Source organism: Aythya fuligula, chromosome 1 (genome assembly GCF_009819795.1).
Source record: "Aythya fuligula isolate bAytFul2 chromosome 1, bAytFul2.pri, whole genome shotgun sequence".
In the NCBI taxonomy this organism is placed as follows: Eukaryota; Metazoa; Chordata; class Aves; order Anseriformes; family Anatidae; genus Aythya; species Aythya fuligula.
The window spans coordinates 63,139,813-63,163,807 of record NC_045559.1 but is presented as its reverse complement, the minus strand read 5'-3'; the positions used below and the strand labels follow the sequence as shown (position 1 = coordinate 63,163,807).

The window sequence follows — 23,995 nt, the reverse complement described above, 5'->3', positions numbered from 1 at the left end:
AAGCCTTCTGAGAGTACGAGAGGGCTTAGCTGAAGTGGAAATTAAAACAGCAGCTTATTGGGCAAGGGAAGAACACGAAATTCTTTTTGGTTTAGCGTTAGTGAGTCGGTGCTATTGATACAGATACTTTTCCAACCCAATCAATTGGTTGGCTCCTTATTTTCAAAGGAATACAAGATAAAAACTCAAAGAAAGCAAACGTATAATAGAAGGGTTACACCATGGGGAGAGAAGCATTTAAATCCAGTGTCTCTCTGGCTTATATGAAGATAGAGAATGAAGGCTTTATTACTAAAGCATATTAACACATCACAGCCGTTAGCAATTCCACAAATGGTCTGTTATCTGACGAAACAGGAGAGTCACTCCTTGTTGAAGGTTACTGTAACTGGCAGCGATGCTTGTCAATAATATTGGCAACTCTTTATAAGGACACTGTTTCCTTTGGCTGCAGAAATTATCCTACAGTAGCTAAGTCTGCATTGTATAATTCAGAAATCTATAGAAATCAATATGTGGTGTTACAATAGAATTCTGTTCTTCCCCAGTAGCAAAAAATCCAATCCAAACCCAATCCAAATCCAAAAAATCCTCTGAAGATGCAGAAGAGAGCAGAAACATTAATTTCAGAGCTGAGCCAAGGCTGTGTGGCAGCAGAGCTATCTCCACAGTCCCTTTAACTAGAACAACAACAGTTTTCTTACGCAGATCAAAATCAAAATATTTGATTTTATGTTAACAAAATACTAACACAACTTAGTTTTCTATCAAACAGGTTTCCTAAATGTATAGCCTGTGTTTCCTCATTTATTCTTACAAATTACCAAGAAAGTTAGTTTGATAAGCCAGCTACTCCATCCAATCCCTCATCCATAGAAGTTGCATGTTCCAGCCACAAAGCCAGAAGATGTAGTGCTGCATCTGAGCATCTCCTCTTAGAGAAGTGGGGTGGGAGGAACACAAGATTTCCATCGCATCCACCAGCACTGTAATGATCAGAAATCCTGAGCAACCTACTACAACTGCTTCTGAGGTGCCTGTTAAGGTATGTTTAGTTGTACATGAGACATCTTCTCCTCAACCAGTACTAGTTTCATCCTTATCCAGGTTACTTAACCAGGACAATGCGTGTTTTGCATCACTCTGGACTGTACTTAAAAAATGAAAAGCAAAACTCCCGTAGCCTGCTTTTCATTTGTCACAACCAAGTAAGTCATGAACAGGAACTGCAACTGTTTAGACATTCCTTGGTCAAGGGAAATTTATCTGTATTTCCAGTAAACTAGGAAAAAACCCAATCACTTATTTTGAGAAAGGTCACGTACATGAGAAGTTGCATCACTGTAGCAACGCCACTACATTTTCCCCTTCGAAGCCTGGCACTCCGCTGTGACCTGGCACGAAGGAAGTCAGATGGAGGGAGAGCCGCGCGAGCTGCGTCAGGCTGTGCACCGCAGGAGCATGCAGGTGCCAAGTGCACACAAGAAATAAAAAGGCTTTTGCCTTTCTAAAAATAAGAGCCTGCTAGACAAGAAGCACAGTTAGCCAGACTGCAAGGCACACTGTTTGTTTTTTGTCATTATGGGCTCAGATAATGTTTCACTGATGGAGGAAATTAATTATCAACGTCTGGATATTTATAGCAAGAGGCAGAAGTATTGTTTATTTTCCCCAAGACACTCGACATGCCCCGTTAGCAGGGCCAGTGAGCCCTCCCAGCAACTGCTTGGCTGGTCACAGCAAGAAAATAAATAGCTGGTCTTAAAAGCAGTGAAGCTCCCTACAGCTTTATAGTATAAATTGACCCAGGATGCTACGACACTGAATCCAAAACTAGACAATGCGAAGTATATTGCTAGACAAGGTACAATAACTCGAAATTCTCCTAATTACAAAGTATTACCTCGATACCATGCTCCATGCTTGAGGTTTACGCATGGAAAAAGCTACAAAACATCACATTTTACACAGCTACTACAACTTCAGCAATATTCACATTCCTAAACACAGAAGACATCATCCAACGCAGCCCTTCAGGCCTCACTTCTATGCTGGTTTACTACACCCTCACTTTAACCACATCTTCTCTCCCTCCAAACTGCTCCATTAGCATCCACTCCGTAGCATCCTCTGCAGAGCTCAGACCTTTTCCTCTAATTGGGAACAAAATACCCACCTGTAATTGCCTCTCTACTTTCTTCCAGAACCTGAAATTATTTCCCTCACTAAAAGACATCTCATTGTCTTTAACTGACTCTCAAGTACTTGGGATTTTTTCCCTACGTTACAGTATTTAGAATTTGTATGCGACTCTTTAACAAGGTACTACAAAGTTTAATATGTTATCAAAGCAAAACATAATGGCGGCTACAGGCAGAAAAATCTTATGCCTTGCACACGTGCTTAAATTTTATATAATATGACAAACTATTAATAAACTGTTTTTCTTTTAATAAACTGCTTTTCTTTGAGGCAACAAAATATTTACTACAATGCGTTTGTTTAAGCACATGCAATTCCAGCGCTGATGGTCTCAAGATGACTTTACCTGGAGAAGGAGGTATGAATATGAAAACAAACTGAAACATATTTTCCATCAGCCCTGAACACAAGAGAGAAACTTCCTTCATCCTATTTTAATGGAGCTCAACAGGAAGCAGAAACTAATACTGAAATTTTCATGCTTTTCAAGATATTTCATGTCAAATAAACTGCTTTTCTTTCCCGACCTCTCCAAATATTAAGTGCCAAGAAATCCTTAGATAGTTTCCTTTCTTCCCTCAAGTCCCTAGATTTTTTTCTTCCATCCTTGACCGAGAGCTCTGTGCTAGTGCCACAAGTGTTTGCCAGCATTATAACCCATACGCTACTGTGCTGCATGCCTGGATATACCGCCAAGTCAAGCAATAGGTGGACAGCTTTCAAACAAACTGACCTAAAAACCAAAATGACGTCACTTGAAAAGTCAGCTGTGGAGTAGTTTCCTATATTAGAAAAGAAAACAAAATACACCGCAAAATAATACACATGCAAAAGTGAGAAAAAAAATCTAAGCAAAATGAATCATTTGCATGATGGAAAATTCTCATCTACCAAATGTATATTAAGCACTTAGCATCTGCAGGAGCACCTATAGAGCAAGTCACTCTTCCCTAAAAGCATGTAGAGACCTTGTCAACCTTTAAAACCTTGATTGTACTTCATTTTGTGATTAAACATAGCAACCCTACAAAAAGAATTTGAAAGCCTCACAAGGGCAGTTATTTGTGCTGCCTCCAAGAGAGACGTCGAACATTTTGCTTCACACCTGACGCATAAATTTACAGATTTGTTTCTATTATTTTTTTAACTGCAAAGTCTTTGTGCAGAGGGAGAATTTGGGTTTAAGTTGTTGGGCAAGGAAAGCCTTCCTGTGCACCTCGAGCTGCTCCCAGCACAGGTCAGGCAGCTCCAGCTGACACCATGGCTGCCTCACCCGCAGCTCCTCCGCGCCTTTGCTGATCACCAGCCAGTCCATCTGGAAACCAAAAACCCCATGAGGATTTTGTAACTTCTGCTTCTCCGCTCACAGAACAGGCCCTGGGGCCTCTGTCTCGTCTCGCTCCTCTGCTCAGTGCTCAGGTCTGGCGCAGTTCGATGTGCTCGAGCCTTATTCCAGCAAGGTGCTTTGTGTACTGCGGCTGCTAAGGGACTTGCACGGTTTGAGATAAGCAGGTTCTTAATTACTTTTTTGCTAAATTAGGGATGATCTGCGTGACAGCTTAAGCGATGGCAGCTCTTCACCAAAGGCATGACTTCCCTCAACAGCTTCTTTAAGCACAAGGCTAGTAAGATGGAAAGCTATCACAGCTACATAATTCAACACCAAGATAACAGGCTTGTTTCTTTCCAGAAAGCATTGTAAAAGCATTTTTAGAAAGCAACAGCCTCATTTGTGGGTGTCCTGTGACACAACAGCCTTTCTGTTCCTCAAGCATCTCTCTCCCTGCGTATTCCGATTATGATTTCAATCCTGGTAGCTCAGTTTTTGAAACCTGTAACAGACAGATGAGATCTCGCTGGTGCCTGCCTATAGTGGCATTAATACTCCCCAAGGTTTAACAGAAATGTCTTCTCAGCTGCATCTAAAACCAGAGTTAATTTCTCCATGGCTGCATTATATTTGTGGCTCCCAGCACTGCCTGTTCTTCTCCGACGTTTCCAAGTACTGAGCTCCCAGCTGATAGCAGAGAGCTCTTGTCACAAGTCCCTAAAAATATAACACTGCTCAGTGGTAATATGAAGTCCCACCATTGTTCCTGTTACTCCAGTTCTTCCTCTACCATATCCCAACCTCCTTAAGCACTGAAGATGCCTCCAAAATTGGCATTACCCAAAAGTTTTTGCATGCTTAAACCATATCTTTAGCTTTAAAATCAGATACGCGTTGCTGGAAGTTTGGCTAAACCTCCTAAATTGCCGTGGAAGACACAGAGCCACGACACTGTATGGACCAAAAGCATTCATCTGCCCTTGAACAGTGCTCCCCAAGAGCACGTTGGTTTACCCTACTGTGAAACGGAGCAGAAATGAGCAAAAGACAGGTTTTTAAAAATACAGGTAGTCACCAGGGAAGGCACAGCCTGCTAGCCACCACTGCTTTAAAAATAGCCTCTTTTCAGAACAACGAGTTAGAGATGACTCAAAATTCAAGTTCCTGAAACCCCAATAGGTCGTGTTATGCAAATCCAACCCTGCGTGCCATCAGCTGGGAGAAGGCTCATGAGCCAGGAGATCTCTATTAAGAGCACTAAAGCCAAACCGTGATCGCAGTCACGGGCACATGTTAAAAACCACACGGCTCAAAGACCACTTGGCTCAGGCATCAAGTCTGAGACCCCGACTCCCTCGAACGCGTGCTCCATGCAAAGACCGTGGGGAAGGCTACGGGTCTGGGGAAGTCGGGTGCCCTGATCTGCCCCCCTTTTGCAGCCCACAGACAGATGAACTTCAACCGGGGCGCGCTGATGGGCGACGCAGATGGCGACTCCTGCTCTTACACAACCGGGAGGCGCCGCGCTCCTGCCGCAGCCCAGCGCACGCCTCGCCGGGACCCTCGGGTGGGCACGGCTGTGGGGTGCCCCCCATACCCACAGCATGGGTACAAATGGGCAGCAAAGCGCAAATCCCGACTCCAGGAGGAAGCGTTTAGCATCCAAGCACTGAAGTCCCGTTACCGAGCTTCTCATCAATCTGATTTTACCTGTTTAAAAAAAAAAAAAAAACGGCTTGAACGCTTCCTTCTGAGCACAGCGCCGTCTGGGGGGGGGATGCCGCCTTCTCCCCGCACAAGGCTGCCCAAATCGGGCGGTGGGCACTGACCATCCGAGCGGATGAGTTAGCACCGCCACGACCCCATCGCCACAATTTGCCTTGGCTCCGTGACACCTCCGGGGGCGGAGGCCGGCTATTTTTGAACAGATAACCACCAAACGCAATAAAATAATAATAAAAAAAGGCAAAAAGACGCGATCCCATTCATTTCCTCAGCTCCCCCCATACCCGAACCAGGGCCGAAGACGCCGTCTCCCGGCCGCGCTGCGGCGCGGAGCCCCCCCGGCTGCCTCCCCCCGGGGCGGTGCCGGCTTTGGAGGAGGGGGGGGGGGGGGGGTGCAGGGACATTTTGCAGCAGCCCCCCGACCCCAAAGAGCCCCGCAGCCCCCCTCACCTGCCAGCTCGTCGGGCTCCAGCCCGCTCTCCGCGTCGATGCCGCAGAGCACGAAGTAGTGGGCGAAGCGGCAGGGCGCCGCGCCGGGCCCGGGGGCGCCGCTCCCGCTCATCCCACCGGGGGTGGCGGCTCCGTGTGGGTGCCGCAGCGCTCACGGAGCCCCCCGTCCCTGTCCCCGTCCCCAAATCCCCGTCCCCGGCGGCTCGCAGGCCGCGGCGGGCGGGCACCGAGCGGCCCCGGCCCCGCCGTCAGCTGAGGGGGGCGGGAGGAGCGGGCGCACCGCCCCCGCGGGGCTTTTAAAGCCTGCCCGGCCCCCCCCTGCTGCTGCTGCCCGGCCCCGAGGGGAGCTGAGGGGCTCCGGGGGGGTGAGGGGGTCCTAAAGCATCTCTTCATGGCCTGACGGACTGGGGTTTGACAGCCCTTCTGGCATATCCAGGAAGGAATCGGCGTGATTTTAGCCCCGTTCCTGTGAGCCCTGCGGTTATCATCACCCCACGCCAAAGCACTAGCTGATCTGCTTTTAAAAGGGTAGGGTTGTGAATCACAAAATCACTCAATGTGCAGTTTCATTCTTCCCTAAATTCACGTACTACCCTTGGTATATGCAGAGTGCAATCTTCAGCCCCATCCCTTGCTTAGCATGGACTCTTAGGATCTCCCTCAGTTACCTCTCAGCACCATGAGCCACACGCTCTGATCTATATTGTCCTTGTTCAACAAACCCCTTTGATGATGGCATTGGTGTAGGAAATGCCTGCACAGAACTCATTATTTTACCTTCAACACAGGCCATAATGCAGAGGCAGGAGGAAGAACTGCTCCCTCCCACCCGCTGGCAACCCTCAGCAGCATCTCTCATGGTCTCCTTCCCCTTGAAACAACATGTTAGATGCCCTTTCACATCTCACCTTCCTGCCTACTGAAAGCAGACAAGGACTCAACCAATTTCCCCACTAAAATATCCAAGGAAAAAGAAGATCGGAGCCCTCTGTCACGTCACAGCCTCTGGTGGCTGCAGTGCTCAGTGAAACAAGCTAGACGCTGCTGGATCCACGCAGGAGTTTTCCGTGAGTCCAGTCATTTTCTCGACTTTGCACTGAGAGCCGGGTTATTTTATTTAGTTTGGTTTGTTTATTAACTTGTATCTGCCTGCTCAGTTGGCTGTAGGTCAGAGGATAAGAGCTCAGTCGGTCTCTGACTCTCATTCAAGCCTAATTGCTTTCGTTCCTGCTGTAGGTGTCTCTTTGGAGGCCTGACTGCATGGGTGTCTCCGGGAAGTCCAAGAAAAGTGGCTTCACCAGCCTCTGTAAAAGATGTACGAGTTAGGACACCCTCTAAGAGTAACCCAACATTTAACACAACAATCCTGACCTGTTCTTGGGCAGCAGGCAGTTCTAGATGGCTTTGTTTAGCTGTCTTCTGCACGGGACAACATTTTTTGGTTCAAATAGTTGAGTAGATATTTTAATCTCAAACATCAATGACACATACAGCATTAAACGTGGGCATGAACTGCAGCATGTGAAATTACAGGTTTAAAATCCAACAAACGGGGTCCAAAAATCCACTCCTCTTCCTGGAGCAGCTGTAACGTTCAGCTCCTGCTCCTATGTACACAGCTCCCACAGACGCTCTTGCAGGAGTTTCACATGGGCAATGATGATTTCTTCTTATAAGATGGATCTTCTGGGCACGTCATCCCAATGAGGCCACCCAGCTCCTTCTCAGTGCCAGCAGACTTGGCAGCACCAAATATTCCTACCTGTGGTGCACCACTTTATGTCCCTGGGCCTGGATTTTTGTCATCTCAACCCTTCCATCTGAGCTGTTCAGTGTTACCCTCCAAGCCAGCCTAGCTTCAGATGCCACATACCACTTTTGGGTAGCTCCCCTACTTCACTTTCATCTTATTTTTTTTCCTTTTACCCTGGCTCTCATCTCAAAGAATGGGTAACTTTTAAGAGATTTTAACAATTAAAGTAAGCTTGACAGTAGTGTCTTTGGACAATATTAAAATTTCAGAACTTGCCCCCATGACCTTAGTTACATGAGGGCCCTCTGCCTTCCTGCCCAGTGGCACTGCTCTCCTCCAATGCAGGAGGCAGACTGGACACCCATTTACAGCTACTTTTTCCATTTGTTTTCTTTCAGGCTGCTTCCTTGGCTCGTAGCACCTACCCTACCCCACGCTTTGTGCCCACCCCGTGCTCAGCTGTGCCATGCAGGGTTTTTTCTTAAAAGGCCCTGCTCACACAGGGTGTGTGAGCAAAATGCACTGGCACCTGCATGTAACACACCACTGCCTGATGCACAATGCCTTACATTGTACAGCACAGGAAAGCACACAGGTCTTCCCTCCAGGTCCACAATTCCCTTTCCTCTTTAATTAGATTTTTTTTTTCCACTATTTTCCCAGAATCTAGTCTTTTTCTATCCAAACCCATCCTGCGCAGGTCACCAAGGCCTTTCTAGAGGGGCTGCCTTGCTTCAGAGACCAGCCAAACACCTCCTCTGTTTGCCACACTGACTACCTACATTTCACAGCAGCCACAGGCAGGTTCACAAAAGGGCTGTGGAACTTCTTGTAGAGGGAGTGGATAACGGGAATGAGGCCCCAAAGCATCAAAATCTGCGGTGTACGCTCACCAGTCAGGCACATGCCGTGGAGAAGCTTTTCTGCAGCCAGGGAAGAGGCGGTGACTGGTAGGGCTGTGCTGTGAGGCACATCTGGGATGATCGGAGCTAACAGTGGGATTATGAGGATTTTTTTCCTTTCAGCAGCAAAGGGAGTTGGCTCTCTGCAAGGGACAATGGGTGGGCTGGATGTCCCCTTTTCAAAGCACACTGACAATAATACTGGGGAGATGGGGCTTGTCCCTGGGACTGCAGAATACAGAGCAGTGCCAGAGCAGATGGGGAAAGGATACAGTAGGACTGAAGTGCAGGTTGGGGTGAACATAAAAAACTTCATAGCATAGACCAGACCTGCCCAGGACCTTTTTACTTTAATCTGCTCTCCCGTGGCAACAGCTTCGTTCCATCACCAGCAGCGTGTCAGCAGGGGGAGATTTTTGTCTTGGGGGGTTTGTTCTTCCTCCTTTGGTACTTGTGTCTTCAGCTGGAGGGAAGATTTCTCCCAGTATCAAGTTGTTTCAGCCTTCCCGCTCCTTAATCTCTCAGCAAGTCTTTGTTTTTCAGGATCTGTTAGTTTAAACTGGGTCAAATGCTAACAAGCGTGTCAGCCCCCCCTGCCCTTAGGATCTGCCAGAAAAGATCAGACTGCAGGTCTGTCAAGCTCCTTGTCCTACTTCTGCAAGGAAGCAATGCCCAACGTTTCGGAGAGGTGGCAAACCCTGCTATTTGAAGGCTGTATCACTTCTCCTTGCTGGGACTCTTGCTTCACATTTTATTTTCTTCAGCATTCTTCAATGAAATGAAAATCGCGCTTGCTGCTGATGGATTGCTCAACTACTTAAGGCAGCTCTACAGCTTCCTGCATACGATCCCTTACCAGCTGCCAAGCCACATTGATTTTCCATTGAAAGCCTTTCTTATTTTCCTCTAATAGCTATGCAGTCACGAGATCTGGTAGGGTGGAAGAGAGGGAAAACAAATTAGATGAAAACGAATGTTTGCGATGCTCAGAAGAACAGTTTTCTACTTTTGGCTGACTTTGATTTGAGCTGTTTGCAGCACTGTGAGCTACCTCACGAGAAGCGGAGTGCAAATAACTAGCTGAAAGGCAGCTTATAAGAATGGACTTTAAGACTGACACTAAAACCATCCTAGGCTCAAAGCAGACAAGAGCACACAGCAGAAGCAGGGAGAAAAACAACAGCAGCAGCAGCAGATCTTACAGCGAGGTTCATAAAACAGTTTTTATTCTTTTAGCTTATGCAAGAAGACTGCTTAAAACCTTGGAAAGGTATTTGCTGCCTGAGGCTTCAAAACCAAACACACCAGATCACTAGCCAGAAGACACAGAGCAAAGAACATTTCCTCCAGCACAATTTGTTGTTGCTCAGAGAGCAGATACTGCAGGCACATATTCTAATATTAAATCAAATTATAATACCATTAAAGCAAGTAGCTCGTCTTCTATACTGGCCTCATATCTGTAAAGATTAAGCCGGAATAAAAGCACACGGCTTTCCTCTGTCACACTGCGTAATTATTATTCATATAGCAGAATTATAGATAACGAAGGAAAAGATGACTACTTCCCTGCATCTCTGCCACAGGAACCCCAAAGCTCCTGTGATTTACAATTTAAAGATCTTAAACCTTTAATTCTCTGTTGTAGCCGATTCCATTTTGCTCATTTTATGTACATCCATCACACGTGCCCTTCCACTGCAAACACATCTAGACACATTCCACTCTTATTTGCTTTTGGAGAGGATCCCCGAGGGAGAGGTTTCACAAGACAACCAAAATGATTTAATAGCTGATTGCACCTTCTCTCTCCCTCCATCCCACTACTGGCCCTACGTGCTTTCTTCTCAAAAAACCCGCAGTATTTTCCAACTCCTTGGCAAGTGCACCTAGCCCGATTTCAGAAAGCTGATCCTACAGCACAGGCAATGATGGGGATACGCAGCCTGTCTTCATTCTGCAAGCCTGGCTTCACAACTCAGCCCTCTGCCAAAGGGGCACCTCCTTTCTGGGCTGGGCAGGGCTCCCCGGTTTGGGACCTCCTTTTCCTCCACATACGTTTTGTGCCAGAATGGTGAAAATCCATGATTCCTGCCTGCCGTTTTGCTCCACTTCTTTTCCTTTGATTTTTGCACTGAGATTGCAAGAGGCACCTCCTCCTGCCAAGCGCCCGATTAGGTGGCCTTCCCTTATCCCCCCTGATCAAGTCAGGAGCAGGCTCACGTGCAGCCGCTGCAATTCGGATGATTCAGTGCCAAGACCCAGAGGTCAAAGACCGCGCTTTGCCCTGCGAGGTACGCCTGCTGCTCTTTGCTCACTCAAGACGCACACGCCGAGATCAAACCCAATCAGCAAAGTACGCTGCTTGCATCAATCACTGGCACGTCACGTGCTAATGGAGGCGTTGTGCTGTAAGCGTCCAGCTAAAGCCCCCACGCAGCTTTCCATCCCAGCATCACTCCCTCGCCGCTTGACCTTGGCCAAATCCCTGTAGCCGCTGAGAAGCACCAGCTCCCAGTAATCGGGTCAATGAGCTCCCCAGCTTCAACAGCCCCCAGGAGCATAGAGCAAACGCCGCTTCTCCCCTGCCCTAACATCTGCTAGGACAAAGCCCCGTTGTTCCCCAGGGCGGCCCCGCTGGGGGATGCACCTGTGGGCAGCCCCGGCATCCCAGCGCCGCGCCGTGCTGTGCTGGCAGATGCCTTTCCTGCAGCCCTGAGCCGGGCGTGCGGAGCAAAGCTCTGCTCTTTGTTTGGGAAGGGGCCGCGTGTTTTGGGCTCAGGGTTGCTTTCCGCTGGGGAGTTGTTTTCCTGGCTCTAAACTCGTATTCCCCTGATATCAGCGCCCCAGGACCTCAGCACGCGTTTGCTTGGGCAAGGAGTCTTGCCACTAAATGTACCCACGTGAGTTTCTGCCCACGGGAAGTGCTGGGAAAGCTTGCAGAGCAGAGGCACCCAGGCTGTCACATACACCTGGCCAACATCGTGGCTTTTCCTTTATCTTTGCTTCCAGTCCCACGTCTGCTGCTATCAGGGAGAGCGTGAACCAACCGTGTATTTTCATGCGCTCCTGACAAAAATCTGTTCACGGAGAGCACGTAAGCTCTTTGTCAAATTGCCTTTGGCCCCCGTACAAATGTAATTAGAGTCTGATTTCAACTTCCCCGATTTCAATTTCCCAACTTCCCTTTGAAGCCCTATTCAGCAAGAAGTGCCAGACACCCCACATCTACATTACAATGCATCCTAGCACACTTGAAAGCCCAAGGGCGTGCTAAAGAAATCCAAATCCACTGAATCCATAGCCAATATACAACATGAGATCAAGGGCAGATGAAAAGTATTTCCTGAAATGAATATGCATTTTGAATTGTTTCACCGTTTAGCAAGGACTGCTGCTTTGCTGCATGCAGTTATAATAAACATTTATGTCGTTGGAGTGATGTTATGTTATCAATCTAAAAGCAGTTCTTGCAAATCAAAGCACAGAAGGGGCTGTTTCAATCTTCCTATTACAGCCTGTGTTTTTATAAATGTTTAGACTTCTGCTACCCATAGGTTCAGCCATCTCTCCACCGCTCATTCTTCATGGCAGTTAACAATATTTTGCCTGGAAGTACTTTGCTGCTTAGGATTCTTTCTACCAATGACAGCTCTGCCGTTCTGCCTTATGACACTCATGCTTTTGCTCAGAAACACTGGAGTGCAGCTCTGAGCTCACATCTAACAGCAGGAGAGAGATCAAAGCAGATTGCTTCTCCTTGAGGATCATGTTTCTGGGTGACTTCCTTGCAAGCCAATAGCCACAACATACTGAAAACTGGATCCATGCTGAGCAATTCCAGCAGTTCCTGTCAGGCACATCCTTTGCGGGTGGGAGCATTTAACACCCTCTGATGTGGCAGTAGGCTCAGTGCCTCCCTGCAGGCCAAAATGCAAGACTTAGGGGGCAATCCCAGGAGTTTTTCCCAAGCTAAACCAGAGGCATTGGCTTCCCAGTGCTCAGCATTGCCTGGCAGGGGTGAGAGCAAGACAGCAGCAGCAGTCTTTGGTGCCAGGCACAGTCACAGCAACACTGCTGCTTCCATCAGAGCTGGGTGCAGCTGCTTGCACGAGACCTGACTCCCACCTGTTAGAAACAGAGCTGTGAGATGAGGCAGAGCAAGACAGGGGGCTCCCAGGCTGGGTGTGCTGTGAGGAGCTCTGGGGTTGTGACAGGATGCAGCTGAGCAGCTCTGTGTGTAGCTGGAGAGTCCAGCCCTGCTGGGAGCCAGTCCCTAAGCCCATCCAGGCATCTCTGCACTGTGTCCTCTGCTGCCACAAAGGTATCTCATGAGACTCCGCCACCGGAGCCCTGCGTTCAGCTCTGGGCCCCCAGCACAAGGACATCAACCTGTTGGTGGGTCCAGAGGAGGCCACGAGGCTGATCAAGGGCTGGAGCACCTCTCATCTGGAAACAGGCTGGGGGAGCTGGGGGTGTTCAGCCTGGAAAAGGGAAGGCTCTGGGGAGACCTTACAGTGGCCTGCCAGTGCCTAAAGGGGCCTGCAGGAAAGCTGGGAAGGGACTCTTGGTCAGGGAGTGTAGTGATAGGACAAAGGGGAATGGCTTTAAGCTAAAAGAGAGGAGATTTAGATTAGATATTCAGAAGAAATTCTTCCCTCAGAGGGTGGTGAGGCCCTGGCACAGGTTGCCCAGAGAAGAGGTGGCTGCCCCATCCCTGGAGGTGCTCAAGGCCAGGCTGGACGGGGCTTTGGGCAGCCTGGGGTGCTGGGAGGTGTCTCTGCCCATGGCAGGGGATGGCACTGGGTGGTCTTTAATGTCCCTTCCAAACAAAACCATTCTATTACTCTATGAAGGAAGCTGCAGCACGTTGCCTGAGTCAGCCCGGAGAGGTCTGAAGCACAATGCCATTTTATACAGACTAATGTCAGTAAAGTCAGTTTAAACTATTCTGTAAAAAAAAAAAAAAAAAAAAAAACACACCTCCACGGATCTGGCCTGGTGTGCATTTCAAACCTGCTGATACAAAAATGACAACTGCCGTTATTCTAAGGAGAAGGGTGTAAAACACATTTTGGAGGTTAACCCTGCATGACTAAGCATGGAGGGGAAAGCCAGGGGAAGTAACTCTTTGTAGGGTATCACTGAAAATTGACAACAGGTCCAAATGCTGAGACCTTTTCCAATCCCTCGAGACCTTCCGATACCTCCATGTGCACAAGTAGTAGCTCTTCTCTACTTGGTCATGTTGAACTTAAGCTCCAACATATTCATCATGAGAATGAGCTGGTTGGGGCTGCAGGGCAGCTGTATTTCCATTCCTCTGGGCATCCCCGCAGTGGGGTCATTTCTTTAGACACTTTAGACACCAGTGCAAAACACCAAAGAGCAGAGGTCCTGACACAGCTTGACCCTGACTCACAGCTAAGTTGCTTCAGGAACCTGAAACTCCCCCAAAACATTATAGCAAGCATCAACCAGAAGAGGAGGCATATCGAACGTGAGCAGTTTCCCCTAGGAACTCTCTAGTGAATAAATGCTAGCTGTCTTGCATCTGCTTCAGACCTCCATCACTTCCTCTGTCCCCAGATCCCTGCGAGAATCCAAATGTTTGGCAGACTACCGCGTGGAAGGTGAAAGGAAGAGTTCAGCTGATGCCAGGCTCTAACACCAGTGGGAAACTAAAATATTCTGTGAAGTTCTCCAGCACTGGGGAAATACTGAATCAACCGGCTCCCGGGAACTGATGCAGCTCCTTGAAATCTTTGTTTACCTTACCTTATCCCTGTTAGCAGGGTCCTTAAAAATCAGACAATCAAATGTACTTCTACATTTGATTTTGATTTCTGGTTGATTTCTGGAGCATGCTGGAGCACTGCCTGGAGAAGAGAGAAGGAATTAGTCGTGGGTTTGAACACACTACTGAACAGAGCCCACCTGACAAGAAGGAGAGCTAAGCTTGGGAAACATTGGCTGCATTACGATCCAGGCTGCAGTTGTGTTCTCTTGCTCCAGATGAGACGTTGGCTTAGCACTGTTGTTTGGCATCTTTGGGGAAAGCTAAGGTCTGAAACCATGAGACCTACAGATCACCCGTGGAACATTAAATATTGAGGGGATGCGAGGCAGAGCCCCAAGGAAGAGGCAGGCAGGATGGATTTTCCTGTTGCAGGAAGTCAGGAAGGATGAGGACATGGAAAACATCTTCATTTCACCCAGGCAGGCTTAGACAAATACAGATTGCCTTGAGACCAGCTGGAGAGGCTCCCTAGCGCACAAGCAGCCCCTTCTCAGCTGTCATCTCCTTCCTCTCTCAGGGCTTTGCAGGGAAGTGCAGACTGATGTGATGGTACAGAAAAAAAAAAAAGAAAAAAAAAAAAAGAAAAAAGAAAACAAATAAACAAACAGATAAATGATGTGACAGCAGTCAGCCATTCATCAGCTCTACTTGCAGCCCTTCCTTCTTCCTCCAGGAGCTCTGTCCCACCATAGGCTAGCTCCAGAGATGAGATACCCAGCTCCCAAGTTGAGATATCCAACAGCTTCCAGTAGATTGCTGTAACACTAAAGCTCTAACCACCCAAGAGATAGCACAGGCATCCAAAAAGCTTTTACAGATTTTACATAGTAGCATCACAGCGGTGCAAGAAGTACAACGGGGACCATTCAGTGAGTGGATGACAAAAGGGAGCTGTGAAGAAACCCACTGCTAACTATCCCCCACCAGCCATTCTTTGGGAGTACTAACACAGTCACCCCCAAATGGCTGTGCCAGCATCATGGTAGCTCCTTCTTAGATGCTGCCTGTGTGGAAACCTTCTTGCTGTGCAACCAGAACCACCAGCACACCTGTGTGTACACAACACAGCTCTGGACACATTCATTAACTGCAGATATGCTCATCAGGTTCAGCTGGTTTCTGCCCAAGTTTCCCACACAGTGAGGTTTCACTCAGGCTAGCTGATTGTCACAAGATACCCCACCTGAGTCAAGGTCTCAGTATTTCAAGGAGACTTCAGCTGTTAAAAAACAGAGCTTAAGCACCCTTAAAAATATGCATCCTCTAGTTTTAATATCAAAATAAGTAGCCCCACAACACTCTTGCATGAGCAGTTAGCCAAATCTGGACCAGCACACAGCTGCATCGGCAAGGTACAGCACTCTCTGAAGAGCAGTGAACACAAAGAAAAGCAGAAACCCTCTGACTCCATGTGTCTTTTGAGGCTTTGCCTATGCTACATAAACACTCCCATGCTTGGCTGTGCATGAACATGAGCAAACAACTGAGACCAATTGCATTTTAACTGTGTATACGGGCAAAGACAAAACTAGGGGTGATGTTAGAAATGAGAGTTTTCATCTTCTTGGTCTTACCTCTGTGACTCTTGCAAGAACACTTCATCTCAGAAAGACTAAGCCTACATAAGCATGAGAGACAGATTAACTTAGCTTTTGCTTATTTCACCCCATAGAAAACTACACCTTGCATGCTCCCCTGCTTCCATCCTATGCCAGGCTGCACCTGATACCTTTATCTTTACCAGCTGTTGCTCGTTCCTTCTCCTAACCCAATGCAGCTGGAAGGTATAGGGACAAGTAAACCTATGAAAAACACACAATGCTTTCAGGACATACTGCATATAATGTATGATTTGTTTTGTCAGGTTAGCTATTTCTCAAATGCAAAAGATGCAGTGATTCTGAAATGAGTAGGTGTGGATTGTACCTGAAGGCACAACAGAATAATTGAATTGCCTCTCCCTTACCTAGCTAGTGCTCTCAACTTCAATTTTCCCTTAGCCACTAGCTAATGTGCCAGCTGTATTTTGATAATGACTTGTTTCTGCAGCCTCTAGCTAACCACAAATTGATCCTGATGTGCAAAACCCCTGGCTGTTGATATTGAGTTGTTGGGAGGCTTTTTATAAATCAACAGCACTCCAAATGAATCCATATTCTGTGAATTTCCACTGAGGTCCTTCTGTTGAAGTGAACGATAGCAGTTGGCCTTGCAGGAAGAGCTCTGGGAAATGGAGCTGTAGATTCAGTTTTAAAAGGTAGGAGAGAAGGAATAAGGTGAGGTTATCAACTGGCTGCTGCCCTGCAGGTCTTTCTTCCCTTGGGTTTAACCTTTGTATCTACAATGTCTCATGAGTCATGGGTTCCTTAACATGAAGGCAGCTCTTCTCTGTCTTCCCTTTTTCCCCATTCTCAGACAGTTCCACTTGTTTTTGTTGTTAATTGGTTCAGACAAGATTTCCCCAGGGTCCTAGGCGGTTTTATCATCAGCCAGTAATCCACTAATTCCCTTGGACGCACAGGAGTCCCTTTTGTGTTATGCTACAACTGCCTCTTTGAACAAGTTGCGCTCCTCCACCATCTATCAGATCAATGTTTTGTTGTGATTAAAGTTGTCCTTGTCCTCAGAGCAAATTCCAGCGCAGTTATGTTAGCTGGCTGCAAACTGCATCATGCGTTTGATCAGCAGAAATTCTCAAGATGCTACTATCTAAACTAAAGCAAAAAGCTTTAGGGAATGAAACACTTTTTTTCTCACAGGGATGGGTGGTGATCCTTTCCTGACATAATCAACACGAGCACGTCCTGAAAGTCTAAGTGGTTTACCCAGACTTTTGCAAGAGGGCTGGCAGCTATCATCGGTATCAGAGCCTTTTAATGTCACGTTTGGAGTCTGTAAGGGTTTTTTTTAACTGCCTCAGTGGGGTGCTGCTCTGTATTAGAGAGCAGTGACCTCACTGAGGTTCAAATAGCTACTGAGCAATACCATGTACTGGGAGTTCAGAAGAACTAGGCCTGAGAAGTTACTTCTTAAAATGCCTGGAGACGGAAGATCAAAGTGAACAGGCTTTTTCCTGTGAGGTTTCTCTGTGAACCTTCTGAGAGCATCGGCAGTATTTTGCAAATCTTTTCTCAGCCATAAAATAAAATGTACAAGGCAGAGGTGTATTATGTGATAAAGTCATTATCACACCTTAATAAGGCATCCTGAGCTGATGTTGGTAGTGATTCTTCTATTACAGTACTGAGCTCTTTATTTCTAGCATAGTGGTGAGTACCTAGAGGGCACAAGGACCTGTCCTGAACTGCATGTTTTTGGCACAGCTTTGGGTATCACAAGTGCTTTCAGTATTTCCCTCCCAGGGGTGGACAAGCAAAAGCTGCTGAAAGATTCAAGACCTTTGAAACCTCACAGTTCACCCTAAGGCCTCCAAGAAATAATGAACTTCCTGCACCTGGGCCATGCTTTGATATCAAAGCCTATAAAAGATGAGGGGAAACTCCTGCTTTACAGCCGTACGCAGGCAAGTAAAAGACACACAAATATCCCTACAGCTCAACATGCTGGTGGACTGCAGGCCCCTTCATGTGGTGAGCAGACACCAGCCTCTGGCTGGGCCCTGGCCTTCTCCCACTGCATCCTGGCCTCTTGGCAGCCCAGCACGGTGGGGCCACCTTCCTTGGGCACTCATGGAAGACTAAATAATTTTAGGGCCTTGCTTTGCACCCTGGAGAGCACATTTCATGTGTATGGAGCCAGCAGGTCACTAGATGGCCTCGTAACCCAGGCGATCGGGCAGATCCAGATTTTGCCTGTGTGATCTGCTCTGAACCTGGCACCTGCAGAGCTGCAGGGCTGGCGGCATCACCTCAGGCACGGCTCAGGAGCCTTTTACAGAACGTAGCATGTGAATTTTGGGACGCTTTGTGCCACGGGGAAGCTAGGGAAAGCCTTGTTTGCTGTTCTTGTCAGAAGCTGCTTCTATTCCCCACTGTGGCCTCTTGTGTCCCGTAGCTGGATCCAGCCAGGACATCAATGAAGCAAAGGCAGCCCCTGTGGGAAGGCTTTTGTGGTGTTGTGGCACCCAACCACCCCGTGGGGAACCCAGAAATTCTCCTGGTGTGTCGGGGAATGTGACTGGGGAAGGAGGAGAAAGATGAGATGTGAGGGTTTGATTGCATGCTGTAGTCACTGCCTGGTGAAAACACGCTTTATTGCCTAAATAAATATATATATATATATATGTATAAGGGAATGAAGGAAACAGAACCATTCATAAGTTATCGGGTGCTTGTCCAGAGCAGAGCAGGCTGAGGGGAGGCCTCATGGCACCTGCAGCTCCCTCACAAGGGGAGCAGAGGGGCAGGCGCTGAGCTCTGCTCTCTGGGGACAGTGACAGGACCCGAGGGAACGGCATGGAGCTGGGACAGGGGAGGGTCAGGCTGGGGGTTAGGGAAAGGTTCTGCACCCAGAGGGTGATCGGGCACTGGGACAGGAGCGATTTAAGCCGCCCTCCCTCACGCCCCTGCTGTGGCGTTTGGGGTGGAAGAGAAGCGAGGGCGCCCTCAGCGCAGCAGCCATGTTGCCGACTTGAGGGACAGCGGCTGCTCGTGTCGGCACGTATCGCGACACAGAACACCAGGATCCCTAGAGCCGAGCCCCCCACAGCCGAGCTCTCTCCCCGTGCTGCCGCTTTAAGGACGGGCGGCACAGCACGGCACAGCCCAGCACGGCCCGGCCCGGCCCCGGCGCGGCGCAGCGGGGCGGAGCGGCGCGGCGCGGCGGCAGCAGGTAGGTGGCGGCCGGCAGCGCCCCGCGACGGGCCCCGGCCCCGGCCCCGGCCCCGCCTCGCCGCGGGGGGGCGGCCCTGTCGCGGCCCTGTCGCGACTGAACCTCGGCCTGTCGGGCGCGGCAGCGTGCCGTACATCAAATTAACGTGCAGCAATTAGCGGGGGATTACGCGGCTCGGCCTGGCCGGGGAATGTCGCGTGGGTTAATTACCCGCGGTAATTGCCTGGGCTCTGCCCAGTGGCGTTCTCAGGCGTGGAGGAGCAAAGCGTTGTCACAGGGGTTTGTTTGTAATGAAAATACCGAGCCTTCAGCCAGCGATTAAAGCCAGGGTTTGACTGGGCTGGCATCCTAAATAGCAGGTGTTGGGTGTCAGCAAGCAGTCAGACTAACACTAAAGCAAAGCCCATGCTCGCACAGCAGAAAACACAGGAGCTTCTGCTGAGGATGTGGACAAGGAAAGGACAAGTGAAGCCCCGAAACGCAAAGTGCTCTTCACCCACTGCTCAGCCTCTGCCTATGGCCCTGTTTGCTAGCAGAGGCCGTGCTTCCCCCCTCCTTTGCTTCTCTGCTTGTGCCTCGAAGACCAGCCTTGAGCAGTGACATATGAGCTCGTCCAGTCTGAACGCTTCATCTTCTAAAGACAGTTTTGGGGAATGTGCTGGTTCTGTTTTTCTTGCATTAGCTCGGGTTAATTTTTTCGTTTAAATTTTTGCTGTTGGCTTTCCCCCTAACTGGTTGATTCTCATTAAATATGTTGATAGCATTCTTCCCAGTGGGTCTTGTGACAGCTCCTTCCTTACGTACCACTTCCTGCAGGCTTCGAAGGCTGTCTGGGACAGGGGCAAGACACACGATCGTGACAATACAACAGCACAGGAACCTCTGCTCCCTAAAGCCCTGGTGGTGCTTAGCCCTGCAGTCACAGAAAAATTGCTTACATAGCGTTATTTCCCTTTCAGGAATCATCATCTGTCACTATGAAAAACAGCATCCTGTGAGTTTCCTTCCAGCCGCCTCATCGCCCGTCTCAGATAAGCCGTGCTCCAAGCTGTCCTGGGGAGAGATGGCTTTCCGTGGCTGGAGGCGGCTCCTGCTGGGCAGGCAGAACGCCCTGGCCAGGGCTTGGAGGAGCAGGAGAGGAGCCCCCTCGCTGCGCTGGAAGCGCTGCCGCCACTGGAGCGCTGGCAGGACTTTGGACCCTGAGGTGAGGGCGTTTTTGGAGGAGAACACGGAGGTCACCAGCAGCGGGCACCTCACGCCAGAGATACGACTGCGCCTCCTCACCCCTCGCTGCAGGTTCTGGAGGGAAAAGCCTGACCTGTGGCCTTATGGGGACCCGTTCTGGGCAATTTACTGGCCAGGAGGCCAAGCCCTGTCCAGGTATGCAGCACACATCGCTGAAAACGCTCAGTCCAGTCTGCAGCTGGTCAGGAGGTCAGGTCTGGCTCTGGCTGTAGTGATTTATGGTGACATGTAGTTGCCTTGTATGAGAGCACATCATCCATGCTCCTCTCTGCTTATACAGGATAGAAGTAGTCTCTTCTGGTTGGCTGTGAAGTTTCAGCACCTGCTATATGTAGAGTAGCTTATAGCTCTTACGTTGAAATCTGTTTTCTTCTATGGAGCTGCATGCGTTGACCACAGGGCTGAATTTGGATCTGTGGAAGAGCCGTGCATTTGCCATCAAAACCTTGCAGGGCTGTTAGTTCCATCACCCATTGTCACTCCTAACAGAAGGATGGCTGTTTTGTGGTGACACGTTGCTCTTGCTGCTGTTGTTGGAGACAGACAGGCAGTGGATGTGCGTCTAGTCAGCTGAGAAAAGTAGGTTTGTGCTGATGCTCTTGGAGTGCTGGCTAGCCTGAGTCAGTCTCTTCCTTTAGGATTTCAGCAGCCTTTTTATCAAGCCTTACTGACTGCCTTCCAGTCACATCAGAAGCCACACTTTTATTTTTGCCACCTACTGTAGAAATGTGTTTGAATGTTGTTGCTATTCCTGATGCCCAGGAACTAGTTAGAGTTCTGTTCTTCTGTAAAATGAAATGTCTTACTTTGAATAGCAGAAAAAAAAAATAATAATAAAGTAACTGTCAGGCATTCTTACGTAGATGAAATGGGAGGATCTGGATTGGGGCTTTGCTGTTTTTCTGCCGGGAAGTGTAAATAGGAAGGCACTTTCAGCCAGGAAAAAGATGGGTTGTGCAGTTAAATTGCTGATTAGCCTGCCATTTAGACAAATTAGGATGCTTCTAAACAGTGCAAGATTGAATAATATAAGGTAATCTCTATCTTTTTACTATACGATTTATGTGCCCTGATATTTGGGTAGCAATACGAATGGTCTGGCATTTCACCACTTGATTGTCGTACTGTTTATGCCCTTGTCTTGATGCATCGGGCATGTCAGAAATCAGCCGTGTAATCTGAAAAAGTAAAACAAAACCAGGAACCTGAAAATGTGCTTTTTCTTTAACCGTGCTTGTTTCACAGTTGGCGTTTCCACACCAGAAGTCTCCTGTTCCAAGCTACTCCTCTCTGTACCGTAAGATGCCTCGTTATCCCAGCACGGCCGTGGCGTGTCCCTGCCAGGGGACGCATGCCCTAAGTCACTGTGGTCGTTAGGGGAAACCTGAGAAGCCCTCAGCTGGAAACACAGCACTTGCCGTGCTTGGGCCAGCCCGTGCTGTGCATGTTACTGCAGGAACATCACTGCAAATCCAAGCACAGCCCCTAGACAGAGGAAACAGGGCTTCCATGGAGGTCCCACCCCGTCCTTTGCCCTGTTTGCAAACTATCGGCTGGTCTCAGAGGAGGAGGGATTATGTGGCGGGGGGCAGTTGCCAGACTGCTGAGCCTCTCTGCACAAAGGTCTTTCCTGGGTGCCCTCATAAACAGAGAACATTTGAAAAGTAGCAAATAACGGGGCAAAGCTGTGGGAACAGAGTGACAAAGCTGTATGTCAGACCTAGCAGGAGGTTATTTTCCTTAAAACGAAATCAGTTTCTCTCACTGGTCTCATATCCCCAGCTCAAGCACTGAGCTGTTGTGGGAAGGGGGGTAACAAAGGGCAGTGGTACTTGATTTTTCTATCAGCAGAGGCAAATAAGGAGCTCTGTACCACAAGGCATATGTGGGACAAGCATCCTTTAAGATACCACGCTTCATTACCTGTATGAAGTAAACTCTTGTGCAGCATAATGCAAACCCGAGTAACCTGCGTAACTTGTGTATTGCACTAACAGCCTTCCTTTTAAATCCAGGTACATTCTAGATAATCCACACGTTGTTAAAGGGCGATCAGTTTTGGATCTTGGAAGTGGATGTGGAGCAACAGCGATAGCTGCTGTGATGAGTGGTGCATCCCAAGTCCTTGCTAATGACATCGACCCTAGTAAGGCCTTCTTTTCCCACCTCTCTGTAAAGACCTTTATTGTTTTTATTAAAGCATGTTTAACACTGACTTTTCTTTGATTCACTTGGCAGAAATTCAGTTTCCAAACAGAGTTCTGTGAGCGCTAGAAAGATGAATGGATTTTGCCAGTGTTAGAAGCTGGGTTGCACCAAGTGTCTGCATAGCAGTGAACAAAGTCTCTGTCAAACATGTGCTATACACCATCACAGCTGTTTTGGAAGAGAATCCCAAGTGTAGGTGGCAAGCTGCTTTCTCTGTAGGACCATAGCATTTTTCCTGCAGTTTCATATGTTAGGGCCTGAATTTTGCCTTTCTTTCCCTCCAGGTTTTGTATTCCCTTAACTGACTTGTGAATTCAGTTTGTTCATAGCTTGATTACTCATCGATTAGGGAGGAAGTATATTCGTAGGTTGAGACAAGAGGGCTCTTCTACATGTAGTTTGATCCCTGGACTGCCCTTGGTTTCCAGTATGGATAGTACTTCCCTAGTGATAAAATTTTATCACTTCGTGCTAGATTTTGACCCATAATGAAAGCTGTGGAAGTCCTTCAATTGGATAAACAAAAATATTTAAGAGATTAAATTGAAAAATGCATCAACGAAATTTGCAAGGGGGCTGAACGGCAGAATCCTAAAACTTTTTTTTACTCTGTGACTTTTCTTCAGTTGCAGGCATGGCAATGAGGTTGAACTGTGAACTGAACCACCTGGATCCCTTCCCCATCGCCATTAAGAATATCATTAACTCGGACGCTGGCAAGTGGGACCTCATTGTTCTGGGCGATATGTTTTATGATGAACAACTTGCTGACGGTCTCCATCGCTGGCTGAGGAAGTGCATCAGGATTCATCAAACTGAAGTGCTGATTGGTGACCCTGGCAGGTATCAGTTTTTAAGCCACAGCATTCACAACCAGCTCCACAAAGTGATAGAATATTCCCTTCCTGAGTATACCAGACAGGAAAACCATGGATTAACATCAAGTATCGTCTGGAGTTATCAGCCCTCATCAAATAGCTTAGAAAGCTGTTAAAGCTGGCTTCCTAATCAATGTTGTCTCACTTGGGTGGCTTTTTTTTTTTTTTGTAAGTATATAAAACAGAAATGGAAATTAAACATGGAACATACCTGTTAATGCCAAGTAGGTTGCTGTTCCTTCACTGTAGTGATTTCAGTCATGTTCACTGAGGCTTTGGATCTATCTGAGGTAACAGCTACATGCAAACTTTCTTCAGTAAGACCTGCTGAAGTGCAAATCCAAAGAGATTGCACTTCAGAGTTTGCATGCTTGATGTTTTTTGTCTAATTCATGTGGTAATCTCACTCCTTGACACTACTGTGCAATGTTTTAGGTGTTCAGTATACCACTGTGAGGAGAGAGGAAGATGGCAGCTGAAAGATTACTGCACTGCTTTAACACACTTTACAGAAAAATTGGTTGTTGTCCTTTGTATAACTCTCTGCTAGACTATTAGCTTACAGTATACTCAATTCTAAGTGCCTTGCTCTGTTTCTGGATCTCTCTTCTGAATGTCCAAGTAACTAATTTGTGTCTCCCCCTTCCCTCTAAAATAAATCTATTCTTCCTTGAAGCTGTTGGAGTGGTTATTTAGGAGCCTAAAACATGT

At 48.0% G+C, this 23,995-nt stretch overlaps 2 protein-coding genes across 2 annotated transcripts in view; one reads left to right on the top strand and one right to left on the bottom strand.

Moving 5' to 3' along the window:
• The window catches only part of DENND5B (DENN domain containing 5B), a 107,901-nt gene extending 102,012 nt beyond the window's left edge, over positions 1–5,889 (bottom strand). The window contains exon 1 of the mRNA XM_032195148.1: positions 5,708–5,889. Coding sequence (XP_032051039.1) covers positions 5,708–5,819 — 112 coding nt within the window. The 5' untranslated portion in view covers positions 5,820–5,889. The remainder of the gene's footprint in view (positions 1–5,707) is intronic.
• A 13,211-nt stretch (positions 5,890–19,100) lies between these two features.
• On the top strand, positions 19,101–23,959 carry ETFBKMT (electron transfer flavoprotein subunit beta lysine methyltransferase). The gene is made up of 3 exons (XM_032186715.1): positions 19,101–20,333; positions 22,214–22,344; positions 23,033–23,959. Exons 1-3 carry the CDS (start codon positions 19,705–19,707, stop codon positions 23,398–23,400), a joined length of 1,128 nt encoding a protein of 375 aa, XP_032042606.1. The 5' UTR covers positions 19,101–19,704; the 3' UTR covers positions 23,401–23,959.
• Positions 23,960–23,995: the final 36 nt, after the last annotated feature.